Source organism: Dermacentor silvarum, chromosome 11 (assembly GCF_013339745.2).
Source record: "Dermacentor silvarum isolate Dsil-2018 chromosome 11, BIME_Dsil_1.4, whole genome shotgun sequence".
NCBI classification, from domain to species: Eukaryota; Metazoa; Arthropoda; class Arachnida; order Ixodida; family Ixodidae; genus Dermacentor; species Dermacentor silvarum.
The window spans coordinates 102,891,326-102,910,046 of NC_051164.1; the positions used below are offsets into that span (position 1 = coordinate 102,891,326).

Below are 18,721 nucleotides of genomic sequence, written 5' to 3' on the forward strand. Positions count from 1 at the left end.
TTTGTACAGCGCTGTGGAAATAGTGCATAAAATAATGCTTAAAATACTTTCTGCATTGCTTTTCATTAGGTATTTGGCAGGAAACATTATTGGTCAGAATTCAGTATAATAGCATGGCATGGAAGTGGTTTAAAAACAAAAGGCACATGCAAGAAACTAGTCACCGCAGTTCTCGTATTTGAGCTTCATTTTGGTGCTAATGTCATCAGCCTTGATTGTTTTGTTCACGAACCATTCTCTTTTTTTCTTCACACAGGTGGCCACAGCACTTTCTTTGCCTTTGTAAACAGCTTTGTGCACATCCTGATGTACTTCTACTATGGATTGGCAGCAGTGGGTCCCCACATGTCCAAGTACCTTTGGTGGAAGCAGCATATGACAACCATTCAGATGGTATGCCCTCTGCCGTGCCTACCTGCAGTAAAAGAAACCATACTGTTTGTGCCAAGAAGTGTTTGGCACCCTCTGGTCTCTCTGTCTTGCTTCTCTTCCATTGATGCTGAAAAGCAGTGTGACATTTCACCACTTCTTGCCTTGCGCACACTTGGGTAATGTCCCAAATTTTAACTAAAGAAATAGCAGCATTCCCAATGGGGCCATTTTAAAGGGAAACAATCTCGGTGCCATTGTAGACAACCTGTGTTAAATGTATGTATACTCTTTAATCAAAGTGAGCAATCTGGCATTTGGTTCCATCCCACTATGACATAGCATGTTCCAGAGCTTATTGAAAATACTAACAGAAACAACTGCCCTTGATGATGATACATAATGCTTTGATTCCTGCATGCATACTTCAGTGTTCAACCTAGCCCAATGCCTCACTCCTTTTTTGTGTCCCGCCTTCTTACCTACAGGTGCAGTTCATTGCCATCTTCGTGCACTCATTCCAACTCCTGTTCCGGCCTGACTGCAACTACCCTCGCGGCTTCATGTGGTGGATTGGCTTCCACGCCATCATGTTCTGGTTCCTCTTCTGGGACTTCTACAAGAACACCTACTTTGCCAAGAGGCTCAAGAGCGCTGCCACCGGCAGGGGCCGCTCAAAGGCCGTTGCCAACGGTCGCACCAACGGTGCAGCACCCGTCACCGCAGACTCCAACGGCAAGGTCAATGGAAAGCTCAACGGAGAGGCCACTGCCAAGAACGGAACCAACGGCTTCGTCAAGCACACGGCCAATGGCCGGCAAAAGAACGGTGGCTTCCTGGACGGCTACTGCCACATCAATGGTCTGCACGACTGGGAGAACGAAGAGCATGACAAGAAGCACGAGTGATACGTGCGAAAGCCTGCCGCACACACACAGCGTTTGCCCCTTACCTTATTACCTTTGCCCACCCCATACTCCATTGGCTGCATTCCCCCACCTCTCCCAACTTCATCCTCGCACGCACACATCCAGCTGCTGTTGCGACTGCCACGTCGTAAAAAATCAAAAAGCACCCAAGAAGAGAGAAGCTGGATGAGGAGGTGATGAGGCAGAGCGATGGTGCGCCATTTTTTTTTTAAAGACACTGGCCGCTTTAGAGACGTACTGTGCTACAGAAAGGCCCCCTCCCCCCCTGCATGCAGTGATGTTGTGTACCTCTTGTGGCAAACAATAGGCGGCTGTCGCACGCACTCTGCTATTATACTTCTGTTGTTCCTTGTTTTAGCATGTCCACACCTTTTTTTCTTTTTCCCTTGTTACATTTCTCGTGTGAAAATACCAGTCTCGTATCACCCGGTAGACTGTGCACTGTAGTATTTTTTGTTCTCTCGTCGTACCAGAAAGCTACCCTTAATGAGCTCACAACTTCGGCAGTGCTCGTCCCCCGTCCCCCCCAGCAACAAAATTCAGAGCCATTCCAACGTGTGTGACGCACCTTTTCATCAACACCCTAGGCTTTTCCTGTGAAAAAAAGAAACCTAGGTTTCTTTTTTCCCCCTGCATTTGACAGGAATTCTAGCAAGCCAGAACACAAGTGAATAAAAAAGCAGGTGATCCGCGCATCAACTGCAGGACCACGCCAGTCGTGCAAATAAGCTCTTGTAGCTGTTGTTCTGCGTCGTCCTTAAAGGTAGCTTGTAGCTTGCTCGCCTTCAGGTTAACTCTGGCAGGGCATTCAGCACCTGTCGTTAGCGTAGTTTTCTTGTCCTACCCATGTGACAGTTGAAAAGCTTCCCCTAGGCTAGTTTGTAGAACTGTGGCAGTCACCGGCACTCAGGAAGCAAAAAAAAGCGAAGCCAACCTCCCATCCCCTTTCCGTCCCTATGCCCGTCGAGACACACCTTCGCAGGAGCGAGAGAGCCACATGTTCTGGCTCTGCACATGCAACTGAAAAAAAATGTAACAAGGCCTTTGAGAACAAGATCATCGTGTCATCTCTGCAACGAGACCCTACCCGCTCCCCTCCACAAGGTCTCCGTCTTGTCGTCCGCGCCTTCGTTGTGTTTTCTTAAGTGGGTGATGCGGTGTGCATGATGTGAAATACATTTTTTTTTTTTTTCATTTGTCTGGTTATGTACAACTCCCCGTCAGTGCACTTGCTTGCATGGCGGCCGAGGAGCAAGTGTCCTTCCTGTTACTTTCTCGCTCTCTTCAACGTCGTCTCTGTGCGTGCGAATGGCAGGAAAACGATTTGTGCAGTGCAGACTTCTCTCCCGCTCGCGCTCTTCCACAGGAAGAGGGACTTGCTGCTGAGCCGAGAAAAAAAACTAACGAGGGGAAGGGGGTGCAGGTGAAAAACGCAAGGGTGGCCATAGAGACGTGCGCCACGCTGCCGGTGTGCTTACCCCCCCAGCCCCCACGCCCCTTCTGTGCTGCGGTGTTGTGAGTGCGTGTCGGCGCGGCACACAGTTTTCGTCGTTTCCTGCATCGGATGTGCGTGTGTGTTCTTCGCGTTTGGTTCTTTGCCAAATGATTTGCAGTTTTTTTTTCTTAATGCCGTTGCACATACTGTGGAGCTGTTTCGTCCTCAACTCGCCGCCGGAAGGACCAAAGGCGTGACGCTTCGTTGTCGAGAATCATTGGAGAACAACTTCTTGTGTGGGACTTTTCGCTCTCTCCGCACACATCTCCCGCTGTCGCACTCACTCTCTGCCAAGAAATGACTGACACACACGTGGAGACATGTGTCTGTGTGTACTTAACGAGGGAATGAAGAAAAGGTGTGATGGGACACTTTGGAGCGAGGCCACGCAACCCTTAGCACTGTTGGGGGAAGCTTATGTGCCTCTGAATTGTGCCCATTTTTTTTTTTTTCTGCACACGATGACTGCTTTCACTGGATTAGTTTTTGCCCTCCCCTCCCCCCCCTTACCCCTACCTGTCTCTTTATTTGTTCATTCTACCAGTTTGATTGTGTGTAGCTTCTAGCACTAATTTTATACGTGTGTAACTGTCACGTGTAACACATTGGCCAGCGCACTGATGCCATGGCTGGCGCTAACATTGGACAGGGGTTTGTGCAAGTTCATAAAAGCGGTGTGTGTGTATGTGAAAGATGCAAATGCTGGGACAAAAATTCGAAAAAAGAGTAAAAAAGAACTTGCCTGCTCTACATACACACACACACCTGCAAATGGAAATGGGGGAGTGAGCGTTGCAGTCTTGTCTATATTATAGATTCATCTGTTCTTTTTTTTTTCTAACTTTAGCAAATGAATAGTTTTGTACACAGTGTATAAACAAAATGGAAGGAGCCAAGGCTTTGGAGTTACTATGCATCACGGTGCATTCCTGTATGCATTCGAGTGAGCGAAACTGCTGCAATCAAAACTTGGCTGCAACTGTTTTGTTGTTTATCATTTTTGAGAGAGAGAGAGAACGTGTTGAGAGATGGGACCTCTGAGAATGTTCTAAGGGTTGGGGAGGGGGGGGATAACAATATGCCAGGCCAAAACTTTTTTCTCAACAGTGCTTGTCAAGCTTTGGCCTTCTATACCATTCCAACCATGTTGGTTTCTGGTTGTAGACTGTTGACGCTTTGCATGCAAGGGAAACAGAGTTGCTTCATTTTTTGTAAAGCAGTGCGGTTGTTTGCGGCTCTTAGGTGGTCAGGGGTAGACCATGACTATTAGCGTACTTTGCAGCGTGGGTTTTAAAGCCGCTTGCCTACATAGACTGTTTAGGTGATGCAGTAGTGCGTGGAATATGGAACTGGGGCCCCTGTTTCGCCAAGCCCTGGGTATGCAAGGCCATTACAAAAGCAGAATGTTGCAATAGCAAAGCTGGGGGAGGGCTGGCCTGGCCAGCCTGCCCCCAACCCCCCCACCCCACCCCCTTTTTTTTTCTTGAGGGAGATTAAACTGTTTTTTGATAACCTTGGTGTTTGGTGTTGTTTCTTATGAACTGGCTGGTGCTGGCAGTGCTATAAACTTGTACTCTCTGGTAACACAATAGTATAGTCACTATTAGTATCAATGTTGGTGAACATTGCAGTCCACTCTTAAAGGGAAAAAAAGGGGATCAAAAGCCCAAAAGGATCAAAAGCTTGAAAGGCAAAGGTCTACGATTAAAATATGTGTCTGCAGGCTTTTGTAGGCCTTTATTGATTTGTGGGGCTATGAGAGATGCCCTAATGAAAGGCTCTGGATTACTGACAACCTGGGATTCTTTAACATGCATGCAACATGCCATTGCCAGGAGGAGTCGAAACCGTGACCTTTTGTACAGCATTGGAATGCCATAGCCACCGAGATGCATTCGAAAATTAATTGTTCCTCTTGGGTGTAGACCTCGCTGTCTACAGATTTATAGTAACGTTGCAAAAGAGACGATGCTAGTACACATGCCCACAAACGGCATGGTCGTTTGGCGAGAATGGCAATCGCCAGCAGCACATGCATTTGTCTAAACGCCGCCCTTCAGGCATTCATGGCAAATTGGCAATGTGGAAATGACCTGTTTTGTAAAGACTTGCAGCAATACAATTCGCACGATTTCGGACGAGCACGAAAAAATACAGTGGCGATTCAGCTGTCAATTCAGCGTTGGCATCACTTTGCAACTCTTTGAGGTGCCGGATCTATGATTTAAGCCACATTCAGCACATCGCAAAGTGTTGTTCAGGAGCTTGCTCGACATACATCCTGCCTCTTTGAGGAGCAGATCAGTCAGTTGCACTATACATACATGCCTACATGCTCTTCTAAGCTCTCCATGCAAGCCTGCTTGCATTTTCTAATCTAAAACTCTTTATTAGAGCAAGTCTTATGCAACACCCTCGTAAACATTGCAACAAAATTCGTATATCAAGTTTCTTTGCTTCAGATCCTCTAATGGATGCAGTTTAGAGAACTGCGATATCTATTTCTGGTGCAGTTCCAAATGTAGAAACTTCATGCTTACATTTTTTTTTTAACATTACTTTCCTTGCAATTTTTTTTTATATTTAGGTCATAAATAAAAATTCTGCTTCCTAAAGGTGGTAGAATTAATTTTTCTCACTTGAATGACACAACTTTCATTAAACTCGGTCCGGCAGTTTTCATAAAAGCATTTCTTTATTTTACATGACAGTTGGCCCCGAGCTAAAGCTTCCTCTTAAGCAAATTAGCGGTTTGTGTTACGCAGATTAAATTGTTCACACACTGTTTCCCATATGCACGAATTTGGCTTTACGGGTTCATCTTAATGGGAGTCTACTGTAAAATTATAGTATGAAACTATACTGGCCTCAATCTGCGAGTAGGGCAGCACTGTACTTCAAGATCAACATCGGGCTTGCATGAATATACTTCACTATGCACTGCCACACAGGACCAGGCAAACCAATGTGCTGTAAGTATTTGATTTGGTGTCATCTCAAACTTGACACATTTTAACAGTCCTTTCCGAGCACTTCAGCAGTACTACAAAGGTCAGGTAAGACAGCAACTACGCTTTAGTGCGAGAATGAATGGACTCTAATGGCAATATAATTGGTCTTCATTATCACTATTATACCCACCTATACCAGTAATATAGCTATAAAGCTGTCTTTAACGACTATTAACACTACCAGAGTGCTCCAAAATGGCCAATTGAGTGCCACTACATTGGCAAAAGCTTCATAAGCTCTTATGTCACATATTTGTTTTTTTTAGATAATTTTAGGAATGTGACGGAAGCCAGCATGTTCATGATGCCCAGACGAGTATAAAGGTGTGTTAACGGGTCATGAAATTAACCTGGATTGGTAAATTATATGCACGTCTGAAATACCAGAAATGTTGGTCTTACTGTGAGCAGAGTCTTGGCATGCCAGAAAATCTGCAAAAACGGAAGATGGGCTTCAAGTCCCTGTACTAGCTCCTCGCAATGTCACAAGATTCTGACAGCATCTTCTGTCGTGGGGAAACATGGGTCCTAGATCAAAAATTTAGGAAATTTACTCTTCGAGGTATGATGCTGAAAGCTTCTACATATACATAATGTTATGTGCTTATTTCAGATATGAGGTCCATTTTTGATTGGTTCTAATTTTGTGCAAGCTTCTCTAATTCATTTCCTGCACAAATTTCTTTGCAAAATATTCGTTCCTCACATTTTGCTAAACAGGAAATCAATGGCTTCTGTATGATTCAAGGAATGCAGCAAGACCAACCTTATTGATTTGCCTATCCTAGAACAAGAGTTGCGGGATTTTGAAGTTGAAACTCAAGAGAGTGTTCTGGTGTTTAACTTTGAAGTCTCGCAACTCTTGTCACATTCATATTCGAAATAAACACATAACATTACATATATGTACAAGTTTTCAGCACCAATACCTCGAAGAATAAAGATTTTTTTTTTCGAAATTTTTGGTCTGAGGCCTAATGTCTCCCCAGATGGTTGTTTCAGATGGTTATCTGGAACAAAATTTCAGACCACGTAAAAAGCCTAGCTTCTAGATAGTGTTGTACGTTTCCACTCATATTTAAGACACAAAATTTCGCATTTTAAATATGAGTGGAAACATAAAAAAAACTTGCAAAAATAGCCACTTTTGATACCAAAACTAAAAAACAAATGCCGCCATTACCCCTGAGATTAGGTGCATACCTATGACACACTGAAAGATCTTGGAAACGATGTGCTGGGACTTGCATCATAGCCGCTAACAAAAAAGTGTGCCTATCATGTGCTTAGGTATTGTTTTGTTTTCCTGGGGTTTTACGAGTCAAAACCAATTGATTATGAGGCACACCGTAGTGGAGGGCTCCGGATTAATTTCGACCACCTGGGGTTCTTTAACGTGCACTACAACGCAAGCACACAAGTGTTTTTACATTTTGCTTCTATCGAAATGCGGCCACCACGGTTGAGTTTCGATCCTGTGACTTCGTGCTCAGCAGCGCAACACCTTAGCCGCTAAGCCACGTCATCTGCTTAAGTGCGATTTAGAAGGCGATAATGAAAAAATTAAACAATTACCAACACCTAAGCTTTTCCAAGATTGCTTCAGTGGTATATACAAACTCATTTATAATAAACTTAGCCAAACTGAAATTTAATTGCAGTTTGCCTTTAATACAGCCAGACCTTCAACAAATTATCATATATAAAGTAAATCTAACATGTTTCACACCGATATCGGCATGTAACGAATAAGTACTTATAACAAATATCGAATATAATGAAGTTAATTTCATATTTAATGCTGTTTTGTTATATGTTTACTGATATACGAGGATTACATTACATTGTAAGGAACCAAAGCTTCAATTCAGTAGATTTTAAGTATGTTTTCTGAGCGAAAATGCGTCCAAATGTATGAATATCATCATCATCATCATCATAAATATAGGCTGATGATGATATTCATACATTTGGACACATTTTTGCATAGAAAACATTCTTGAAACCAACTGAATTGTAGCTTTGGTTCCTTACAATGGAATGTATGAATATACTTTGGAATAAATGACATGCTGACATACAAGCAATACGATTCAGGCACAAATTTCAAAAAGAAAACATATGCCCTTACTTATTCTTTCCTGTTAATAACCAACCATTTCCCACCCAAACAAATGTAAACCACGACTTCGAAACATACTTCACTAGACTAAATAAATTCCTTGAAGGAGCACTGACACGCATTTTCGATATCTCTACCATGCATTTTTCACGTGTGAAATGTTTGCACGGAGATAGTGTGAAGGTTGGTGAACACTAATTTTGACACTGAATTCATCTCGCAATATGCTGAACCGGGTGCCATCAGTGTCATCATGCCGCCGTTACACAGAGCAACATTTGCCGACATCGTGAAGCGATAAAGCTAGGTACAATAGTGTTGCTCATAAAAACATTGAAAAAAAAAATAGTGCTTGTTTCTTTAGGCAGAGCTCGCATATGGCAGTCATAACAATCACAGCAATGGAGCAACCAGTCTGTCATGATGTCATGACGCATTCAACACCTTGGTAGCATAACCAAACCATTTTATTCATTTTCCATATTCTCAGGGCCCAAAAGCATTACAAGAGCAGAGTGGAGGTGGCAGCGATGACTTTCCAAGGTTTAAATGGTTTTAACTATTATTCAACATAAAGTAATACCAAGTCCAAAATTTCCTTCAGTACATTTCTAACCCCTGAAAGCCTGAACAGCATTCCACATCAAGGAAAATATAAAACACCTTGTTCACCATTATTTCTTGCCATGGAGATTACATTTGTCCGAGAAGAAAGAATGAAATGTTATAAATTAATTAGTACAGCAATTGGTTTTCCAAACTGAAGCTTCACTCTAGTGAATCAAAAACACTAACTGCTATGGGTGTTGCGATAAGTTTACCATTCTTAAATCAGAATATTGAGGTATCAAACTTGGTGTATAAAAAAGCGCAAATCTTAAGGCAACAGGATGGCACCTCCTTTTGAAGCATATTAGAATACCACATGATTTCAACTTGGCCATGTCTTGAAGAAATGAGGTTGAAGCCAGTGTGACTAGACTATGTGTTCAGTCTTTAGACGCCGTCATAAGTGCTGCAGAAACATGATCGCTTTCCATTGCCCGCTGCACCCATGCGGCAAGTTTCATAAAGCCCCTCTATATAAAGAGTAGCGCCATTCTTAGATCTTGCCGCCACTGCGCTCACCCCGGCGTTTACTCCTCGCTGCCTCCTGTCGCCCCAGCCTACTCCGCTCCCCCATTGGCCAATCCGTGTCACGTAGAAGCACGCGTCGTGCTTTTGTATATTTTTTTCTTTCCAGCGCACTGCGACCACCATTCTCGGGCCTGTGCGACGAAAGTGCTGTACGCACAAACGAATCAAACGTGTTAGGGACAAGAACTTCGTTGTGATGGCATGCTGCTGCGCCTTAAGTTGCTGCAACCGACAAGGCGAGGGCAAAAAGCTTTTTTTGTTTACCATCCGACGAGCGCAAACGCTTGCTCCACACTTGGCATTTGCGCCGTCTCGCATCATCGCGTTGCTACTTCCAAAACGGCATTATTAAGGCCAGTTAATGACTGACGAAGCAAAATCGCGCCTCAAAAACTGCTCCGCAGGGCACGATAGAAGTTTTCCGGGGATTTAATCTGGTAGCGCGTTAGCCATCACCTGCTACGGCAGGGTCGACATGAGCGGCTCCACTATCGAGATCGTGCCTCGATTGCACTGGCCTCGCCGAGCGCAACACTGGAACGGAGGAGGAGGGAAGTGGTTGGCGCTACTTTTTATATAGAGGGGCTTTAAAGTTTCATTGCGTGTGCTGCCACCTAGCAGCCAAGAGAGTGGTCAATTAAAAGGCCAAGGATGAGAACGTGCATGCGATCTCATGGCCCAGGTCGATCACGTGTAAGCCTTCTTCGTTGTGTGCTGCATTGCAACACGCTGTAGACTTGGCCTGGCAGGTGCAGAAGGCATTGGAATGGAGTCAACGGATAAAGTTGCTTGACTGGGGTCGTCACACGCAAGGATTCTTTTCTTTCGATTGTATTCATAGCTCATCCCCCAACGCAATGAGCAGCCGATATTGGCGATAACGAAAGCGTGGCATCCATGCTAACAAATGACAAAGAATAAAACAAATTAAAAATGAAAAGAATCTTCACATAATGTGGTCCCTGCTAGGAACTACAGACAAGCTGCAGAGTGTGACATCACAAAGATTACAATCACGTGGTGCCAAGATTACATTCTCTACAGGCCCCCAAAAAGATTTTAAACAAATTCCACTGGTATTAACAAAGGCGGCATAAACAGATGTAGCCAAGTTTTCAGACGTTAACTTGCAAAGGTTGTCATTCAAAGTGGCAAACGGATATGAACAACAGAAGTGTCAACGTAATCCTCTGTTTTTATTGCACAACGCCCGTTTGTTTACAAACATGCAGCTTGTTTATAGCAGTGCACCAAGTCTATGCAAATGCATAATGGCGTTCGAATGGCACCAGTTCCTTGGACTGCCATAATGCAAGTGATCTACAGCAATGAACACACCAGAAATGGCTTCTGGGAAGTCCTAAACACGCTCCACTGGTGTGACCTTCACATGCAGACTGACTCGCCCACACTGGGTACGAGCTGGCCAACTTGTTCTGGTGTGATTTACCAACACAGCAGCAAGGACCACTGTCTAGTACTGTTCACTATAACATTGCTGAAAAGTGAAGCCAGATCTTCAGCAATGATGTCCCGACAATTATTAAATCCAACCAAGAGATATGCACAGTCATAGCAACCATCTGCCAGTAGAATAAATCTTCCTGCATCATTTGTTAAGCTCTCTAGTGTGCAGAAGTTCACTTCCATGAGAAAACTGAATATTACTGACCCAAATGGTAAGACAGACTAATAAAACACCGCGCAATAAAAACAAGAAGGTTCTCTTGTGGAAGCAAAGAAAATTTGAGGCTACCCGACAAGTAAACTCAATCGTGTACTTTGTGAACAATTTTGTTTCCCGGAACGAAAAGAAACATTCTGTCTAGTGCCCACTGCTGCTACTGATCATTCCCTTTTTTTTTTTTTTCCAGCACTTTCTATGCCAGCTTCACATTCATGTGCATGAGAGCCAATGGTGGCAGTTGCTGAAGGAGCAAAAGATGTTCTTACCAAATGCATCGGGGCAGTGGCATAGATTTATTGCTGTCTGCAATTAGGAGCAATATGGACGAATAATGGCACAGAGTGATGAAGATCAAATGCTACAGCAAAGCAAAAGAGAAAAAATAATAAAAATAATTGTTACCTGTAACGTAATTTCGAGTGCTACACGAATCCACTGAATAGATAAAAATGCATAAATGGTGTACTCAAAACTAGACGCTAATGGCACATACAAAAATCTAGAGCGACAAACTACAGTTTGGAACATCTCTCAGCATTTCTTTCTGCTCTAAGAGATGACTTAGTCACTGAAAAAAAAAACAGCAATTGAAGGAGGCAGTAAATCATCCAAGAAAGATGTCGCAATTTCACCTGGAAAGCAAAGCATCGATAGCGATAGAGTATTAAGACAATTACATGAAGTAAGGTTTGTAGTTCTTTAGGTCGTATAAACTGTACCTAAACATTCACTAAACAGGCATGGTGTCACGAGTGCACAAACATCAACAGATCTAACCCAATAATTGCAAGCACTCGCTGTCGCACTGATGGCACGATAAAGCAACGGGGGAGCCCGCACACTTGTCCCAATGCAAACGTTTTGTGCTGCTGTTCGCTTCACCATTTCAACTGTGCTGTGTCTTCAAAACTCAGATTAGGCGACTTCCAACACTAGTAGAACTTGTAACTGGGCTCGTTGGTAATCCATCTTGGTAACAACTTCAGAGTGCAAAACTTCAGCACTTGCATGCATGCATGCACTAGGCGTGCGGGAAGGCAAGCCCGCATGAAACCTGCATGCTCGTACTTCGCCCTAGCATTCGCAGCAGATGACCTCCAACATACAGCACACTGGTCGCATATGCATTTGGCACACTGAGCAAGGCTAGAGCATGTGGCCCTCTTCTAGCCCGCCCTTGGGGAAGTGCAGGCTCAATCACGTGACCTCCAGCATTGGGCGTTCACGAAGCCACTGCCCTTCTTGGCTCACCCTTGGATGCTTGCCCTCGCACCCACAACACATCACATAGCAGACGGTTCGTTCATTCCCCTCACACTTTAACTTTGTATGGAACATGGTGACATCATCAAAAATGCGCCTGAGAGTGTCTGTGTAATTGCTATCGCAATAAAACAAGTGTGGGTACGTCAGCTGCACATAGGGAGCTGGGGCAGTATTTTCAAATAATCTAATTTTTTGTTCTTTCCACCCTTTGTCATTGGCTCAGATGCCACTGCACTCATCGCTGGGATCGGCCACTTGGCAAGACAGGTAATAGCAAACAAATGGAAAATAAAGTGGATAGTTACAGAATACATGACCAGACTTCATATTTTCACAGCGGCAGCCACCAATGCTGTCCCATATTTACATCATTCCCCGACTCATTAAATGTTCTGGTCTAGCTAAGGTGACACTTTAGACATTATGGACCAATAATCTACAACTTTAGCTTTATTTAATGTCTGCATTTAGTGCCCTATTATTCATTGTATGTGAATAAGACCAAGTACAGTGGAATCTCGTTGACACGATTCTGTGTATTATGCTTTACGGAATGACACATTTTTTTTTTCTTTTCTTTTCCCGATAATACAATTTGGTTGGATAATACATTGGATGATACAATTTTCTGAAGATATGCTTTATTTTCCAGTTCCCGTGAAAATCGAGTCAACGAGATTCCACTGTACATGTTGTCCGGAGTACAGCCTAGAAACCACCAGAAAACTTATAGTCAATGCAATTAGTTATACAATACAATTAATCCAAATGTAGAAATAATAAGAAAAAGGAAAATGAAAATGGACAAAAAGACGACTTTCCACAGGTGGGAGCTAAACCCAAAACCTCCGCATTACGCATGTAGTGTTTAACTAAATAAGCTACCGCAGTGACCATTGACTTTCCTGCTTATTTGTGAATGTTTACAAGATTAGCCCGGCGAGTGTTAGCCAGCACCCCTCATGGCCCTGGCAGCAGGATTTTTTATCCACTGGCATCACGTAGCATGTGAGCTTAGAAGCCAGCAAATGGCCAATGAACACTCGTATGCACCCTACTCATTTGAAACGCTAGAAAGCAGACACAGTCCTAAAACTGCATTTGGCATTGGACAAAGGCACTACAGTAACTTTGGTGTATCTTCTCCTTTTATTATGCAACAAAACACTATGAGTTGTACAGGTCCTCAAGCTTTGGGGCGTTTGTTCCAACTCACTCGAGCAACAGTTCGGTCTTTTTCTTGGAAAGACGCTCCTCTCTGGCCTTGAGTCTCCGTTCTCGTTCATACTCCTTGTAGCGTATCATGTAGCTGAAAGAACAAACACAAACGCATGTTCCCCATCACTGCAACCCAAAAATGCACAGCATGCATCATGTCAGCAACATGCTGTCTGGGAGTGGGCTGGCAGTTGGGTGATCATGAACGTTGTGTTGTTAGATTCAGTTTTGGTTTGATTAGTCCAGGTGGCTGTTTGTCCTCTGTCTATATATATGCTATGACATTTGAAATAAAGACCATTCAAGATACAACAGTGGTGATGAGGATCGCGATTGGCAATTGAGGAATTCAATCCTGATGTGGCTTGATAACGATAGAAGTGCCCAATGTGACCAAAGTATAATCCACCCGATGAGGCTGAATATTGCTGCCACAGGCAATTCATAAAAGAAATGTTCAAAGTAAAGAAAGAAAATGCATATGTGGTACATGTACAGCCGTGTGCAATGTGAGCTGCAACGCGGTCCTCAAGGTCAAAGAAGCTTCATGAGTGCACGGCAGCACCAATTCTAGAAAAATTTCTTTTATAAATATCAGTATGATATGAAAAAACTGCAAGTGCACTTCTCCACACACCACCTTTGACACAACCAAGATGGCGGGCCTGGGGCTAGAATCGTACTTGAAGTATCAAAATACAGGTCATTGACATTATTCCTGCGACTGTCCATTCCCAACACTGTCCAAGGTTTCAAAATCCCCACACCATCCATGATTTCAAAATGCATGTCTCAGCTTTAACAGCGCTACTAGCAGAACACGGCCATCTTCGGAAAGTAAGCTTAGTGGAAAAGCCTGCTTACTGACTTTTGCATATCGTCTACTGACACAGTGTTTACTTCTCCAATCTTTCGTATGTGGTTGCCTCCATGCAGTGCCCTTCGACCACGGGCAACATGTTGCAGCTCATATTGCACAAGACTGCCCATAAAACTGCAATAATGCAAAACAAACAACAAACCAAACAAGCAATACGCGTACCTGTATGTATAGACATAAGGGTGTAGGCTAATATCCTAATATACAACCCTCCCCATGATCATGAAAGATAAGTTCTTTATCTGAGAAGTGGACCACATGTATGTGTGCATGTATCAAACCACAATTCAATTGAAGACAGTGCTGTCATGATATTTCTTTGTTCCCGTCCCTTCTGTATTTGTACCGTGACATCATTTTGTTTTTCTTAAAGCTCCGTCGTTGTTTATTGGCTACCCCTTGCTGTTTCTGGTGTGATCCACCAAGGTCACGACGTACAGTTCAGAAAACATTTCATAAGCTTTATCCAATGAGCAATGGGGGAGACATGCAAAACACTGCAAGCAGGCTTTTCCACCATATTACGTTGTCCTGCACAAGTTAGCCAGGCTTGCAAACAGCGACGATGTAGTAGGGAGAAAATGCTGGCTAGAATAGCGGCACCAGTGCTGCTTTAGTTCTGCTTTTAGGCCACCAGTTCGCAATCATCTGTGGATCAAACGAGATGTGCAGGGAAGCACACTTGCAGAATTTCGCATACCCTGTACCATCCTGCGAATAACCCTTTCAGATGCCAATCATTTGTGTTGATTAAAACTTACTTTCACTGCATTTTTACATCTTCAGAATCCTAAAAAGCTTACTGCAGAATAGATTAAGAGTTTTCAGTTCTTTAGTGAGTTTTGTCAAGTTTACAGAATGTGGACTCCATGCGAGAACTCATAGCAGGGACATCACATATGCTAACATCACCTATTTCATCTCTGCCAGGCTTGAAAAGCACCACTCCAGCCACTCCAAAATCATGACTGGCACAACACATTGTGAGAAACAATGAAAGAAGTGAATGACATACTCACATCAAGCAAAATACCCTACTATCTACCTTCACACTCGTTCTACTGAAACAACTTGTCTGGGTAATCCAAATTTTCAGCACCATTTCAATCAGAAGCATTTCAAGATGCACTGGACACATTTTACATATCTTTACTTTAATCAAGGTTTTAGCTGTTGATGCACTATCTTAGTGTACACAATTGTGTACATAGCGCCTGAAAGGGATAAAAGACTTCTATTTGGCAAGTGAACGAGCTGAGTACCCCTTAGCATCTAAGGTCACAATTTAGCCTTAGTGTATACATACTAGAATGTGATAAAAACTGCACAATATTATACCCAAGACAAAACATTGTTCATGGACGAGCGAAGAGAAGACAGCAAGAAACGTGCTGGACTTTCAAGTGCCTAATTGTTTTGTACATAGCAAACGTATACCAAGAAAAGATAATACACACACAGATCCCAGAAATAAGACAAGACACATGAGGACAAAAGAGCCATGGCGTCCACAGGTCTTACCACTAAATGGCGTCAAGACAAGGGCAGTGACTAAATGACATCCCATTTTATGACTAGGCTAGCGTGTGTTCTGTGGTCCTCTCTCTGCTAGAACAACATTAAGCATCAACCAGAACCACCTAGCCCAGCTTTTTCTTTTTTTATGTTATGGCATATGGGCGAACAAATTTTCAAATATGAATCGAAAAGCCAGTACTTGCCCTTCAATTTGTATAATTATGAGAATTCGATATTTCATATTAAAATAAATAAAATTAAATTCTGGGTTTTATGTGCCAAAACCATGATCTGATTATGAGGCACACTGTAGTAGGGGGCTCTAGATTAATGTCCTTTAACATGCAAACCAATGCACAGTAAACGAGCGTGTTTTGCATTCCGCCCCCATCAGAATGCAGCCACCGCGGTTTGCATTGAACCTGCAACCTCGAGCTCAGCGTCACTGGGCTACCGCAGTGGGTTTTAATATTTTTCTTAACACATCCATATATATTCCCTTCGATCATGAACTGTGATGCACTGACAACAGATGTGTCAAAGTTGCATTATTTTATTTCAAGCCGCTGCGGACTCCACTGAAAGAATGTCAAGATGGTGGGATCATCCTTTGTGAATTTTCTAATGAGTCATCGTAATCACAAAGTACATCTGAATGTTGATGTAACGAACATGGGTATAATTAATTATTGCGTATATTGAAGAAAGTCAAAATTTTCTTGTTGATACTAGCATCTAACGAATATATGCTCAAAACAAGCATAGGATATATTTTTGTGTAAGATGTGTCTTCATTATAACAAGGTTCGACTAAAAGAATTTATTCAGTGAGCAGGTATCCATGTCGCCTATTTTTAAAGTAAAAGGTTTTAATGCCTGGTACAAACCATATGCCATATTATTGCCAGCAGGCACTAAAACGAACCAAGAACTCTTCTTTCACAACTGCTGACGGAATGCGGCGCGTCGAACTTCCTATCAAACATGGTAGTGCCTAGAGCTACTGGCACAGGCTCCCCTTTAGTGTGGTGGTCACATGTAGCAATAATCTGCAGTCTGAAGTAAACTGGAGTCACAATGGCTTAATTTATCCGAAGCTGAATGTCTGCGGCTTTTCACTGCCACCACTGAATGGAACTGTAGAAAAGTTATTCGCATAAACAAATGTGTACAGCCCCCGTCATGGCTGTCTAGAGCACGGGAGCGGTGTGCTTCTCAGACCCTTGGCAATGCCTACCAGAGAAAGCTGGATTGACGTAGTTGCTTCCGAGAATACTTTGCCTAGTGGAAAGGGCTTCCCCAGTCCTGGTTATAGTCGTACCCCTTGTGCACTCTCATTTTCTGATGATTCTACCAGATGACAGGCTGCACAAGTGCACATTTTTTGGACGCATGATGAGTGGCTGCATTGTCATGCCAAGACGCCCTCTGATAAAGAATCATCCTGCCGCTTGCAAATACCCGGTTCTCCCGTCATCAGGCAGAATCACCAGAAAGGGGGAGCTGCGCAAAGCACATGGATATGACATCAAGTAGCGAAGACCTGTTAGGCTGGCAGCACATCATAAGCAGCAGCTATGCCCATTCCAGCTTCCCCCAGCAGGTGGCACTAAACGTCTGCTCCCGCTAGCGCTCTAGACAGCTGTGACAAGGGCTATACATTCGTGACCTTAAGGGGACCTGACCAAATATATGTGCTTGCTATCACTTTACCCAGTGAAAAGAGATTGAAAAAGAAAAGAAATAGCACTTACTCGTCATACATGCAGCTGGCATATTCATGTTTCTCGTGGCCACATGTAGTCACAAAGGGAAACCTGTGCTTCATGCATGCACGAAGCTCTATTAACTTGTGTGCACAAAAGTTTCGATATTCTGGCGGCACTTTTGCAGATTCCATTTCAGCGTCGGTGGCCACCATCTCTGAATGTCGGAAGAATGAAGAGACAAAGAATGATGAGCAGTAAGAGAGAGAGAGTGAAAAACACTAGTGTTTTCTACATCAACATACATGCCCCATGAAGCTGGTTGGTCAGCACGGTTTATGGAAAGGGTCATGAAGGCTTGTATCATAACGCACATAATGCTCCTCACTTGGCACATATTTTGATCCTGCTTTAAGTTTCTATTACATTCGATTTCTTTAAACAAGCCAGTTTGAGGTAATTTATCATCATTTGCGGTTGTGTCCCGTGTTCCATGCCTTTTTTTTTTTTTTTTTTTTTGCTGCTTTGCATTCAGAGCGGTACCACCAGCTAATTTCTTTCTTTAAAAGTATGGCTTTTTGGGCTAGTTGGTTAGATACATCAGGTGTACAAATACGGTTGTTTCTCGAAATAAACACTCAGTTGAAAGTTAGCGCTCGTCCTGTTCTCTCGTTCTTGTCCGTGTCTTCTGCTAGACCATCCATGATACAATTTCTTGCACTCACTTGCTGATGCAGGTGCAACTTATTTGGCTTCCGACGTTAAGCAACAGCACTTTGCCCAAGCCGAAACCTAAAGTGCCAATAGGACGTGTTTTCATGGACGCGTTCAAGCTCCGCAGTTGAGTGCGCAGCGAGATTTGCTTATCCCGAGTACTAATACAAGGAATCACTTTTGAAGCAATGCATGTGCTCACGAACAGCCAGACAGCCACACATGGCGCAGACGCCATATTTTGTAGTCAATTTAGGCACGCAACGAATGAGACAATACAACCGAATTACGGAGTCCGTTACAGAGAAGGTAAGGTGCAGAGCAGAGGCTGATCGACCTACCCCGGGGCTTTCGGCCGTTTGGAAACCCAAGCATCCGATCGTACTTGGGCTGGAAGACCTTCTTCTCCGGTTCCATAATTTGCACCAAAGGATTACCGTTGACAGTGGTCATCGTGCCGTAGTACTGGCCCATGGTTACCCGTTTTGTTTATCCCAGAATTTTCCGAATCGGACGTCCCTCAGGGTGCGGGAAAATCAAGCCCTGTCCTCTTGAAGCTATGCGGTGCCCTTCGCCCTGGCAGGCTGGCAGTGGCTACGGCCGCGTAGATTGGATGCGTGTTCCACGTTCACGACACGTTCACGACAAACACGTTCACGACAAACAATC

The 18,721-nt window shown here is 43.5% G+C and overlaps 2 protein-coding genes across 2 annotated transcripts in view; one reads left to right on the top strand and one right to left on the bottom strand.

The window, feature by feature from the left end:
• The window catches only part of LOC119434136 (elongation of very long chain fatty acids protein AAEL008004), a 52,247-nt gene extending 49,566 nt beyond the window's left edge, over window positions 1-2,681 (top strand). The window contains exons 7-8 of the mRNA XM_037701459.2: window positions 257-393; window positions 858-2,681. Of these exons, the coding sequence (XP_037557387.1) occupies window positions 257-393; window positions 858-1,277 (557 nt within the window). The 3' untranslated portion in view covers window positions 1,278-2,681. The remainder of the gene's footprint in view (window positions 1-256; window positions 394-857) is intronic.
• A 10,465-nt stretch (window positions 2,682-13,146) lies between these two features.
• Window positions 13,147-18,655, bottom strand: LOC119434137 (NADH dehydrogenase [ubiquinone] 1 beta subcomplex subunit 7). Its single transcript, XM_037701461.2, has 3 exons — window positions 18,394-18,655; window positions 17,387-17,555; window positions 13,147-13,325 (listed from the first exon to the last, which is right to left on the bottom strand). The coding sequence occupies exons 1-3, from the start codon at window positions 18,524-18,526 to the stop codon at window positions 13,229-13,231; spliced, it is 399 nt and encodes a 132-aa protein (XP_037557389.1). The 5' UTR covers window positions 18,527-18,655; the 3' UTR covers window positions 13,147-13,228.
• Window positions 18,656-18,721: the final 66 nt, after the last annotated feature.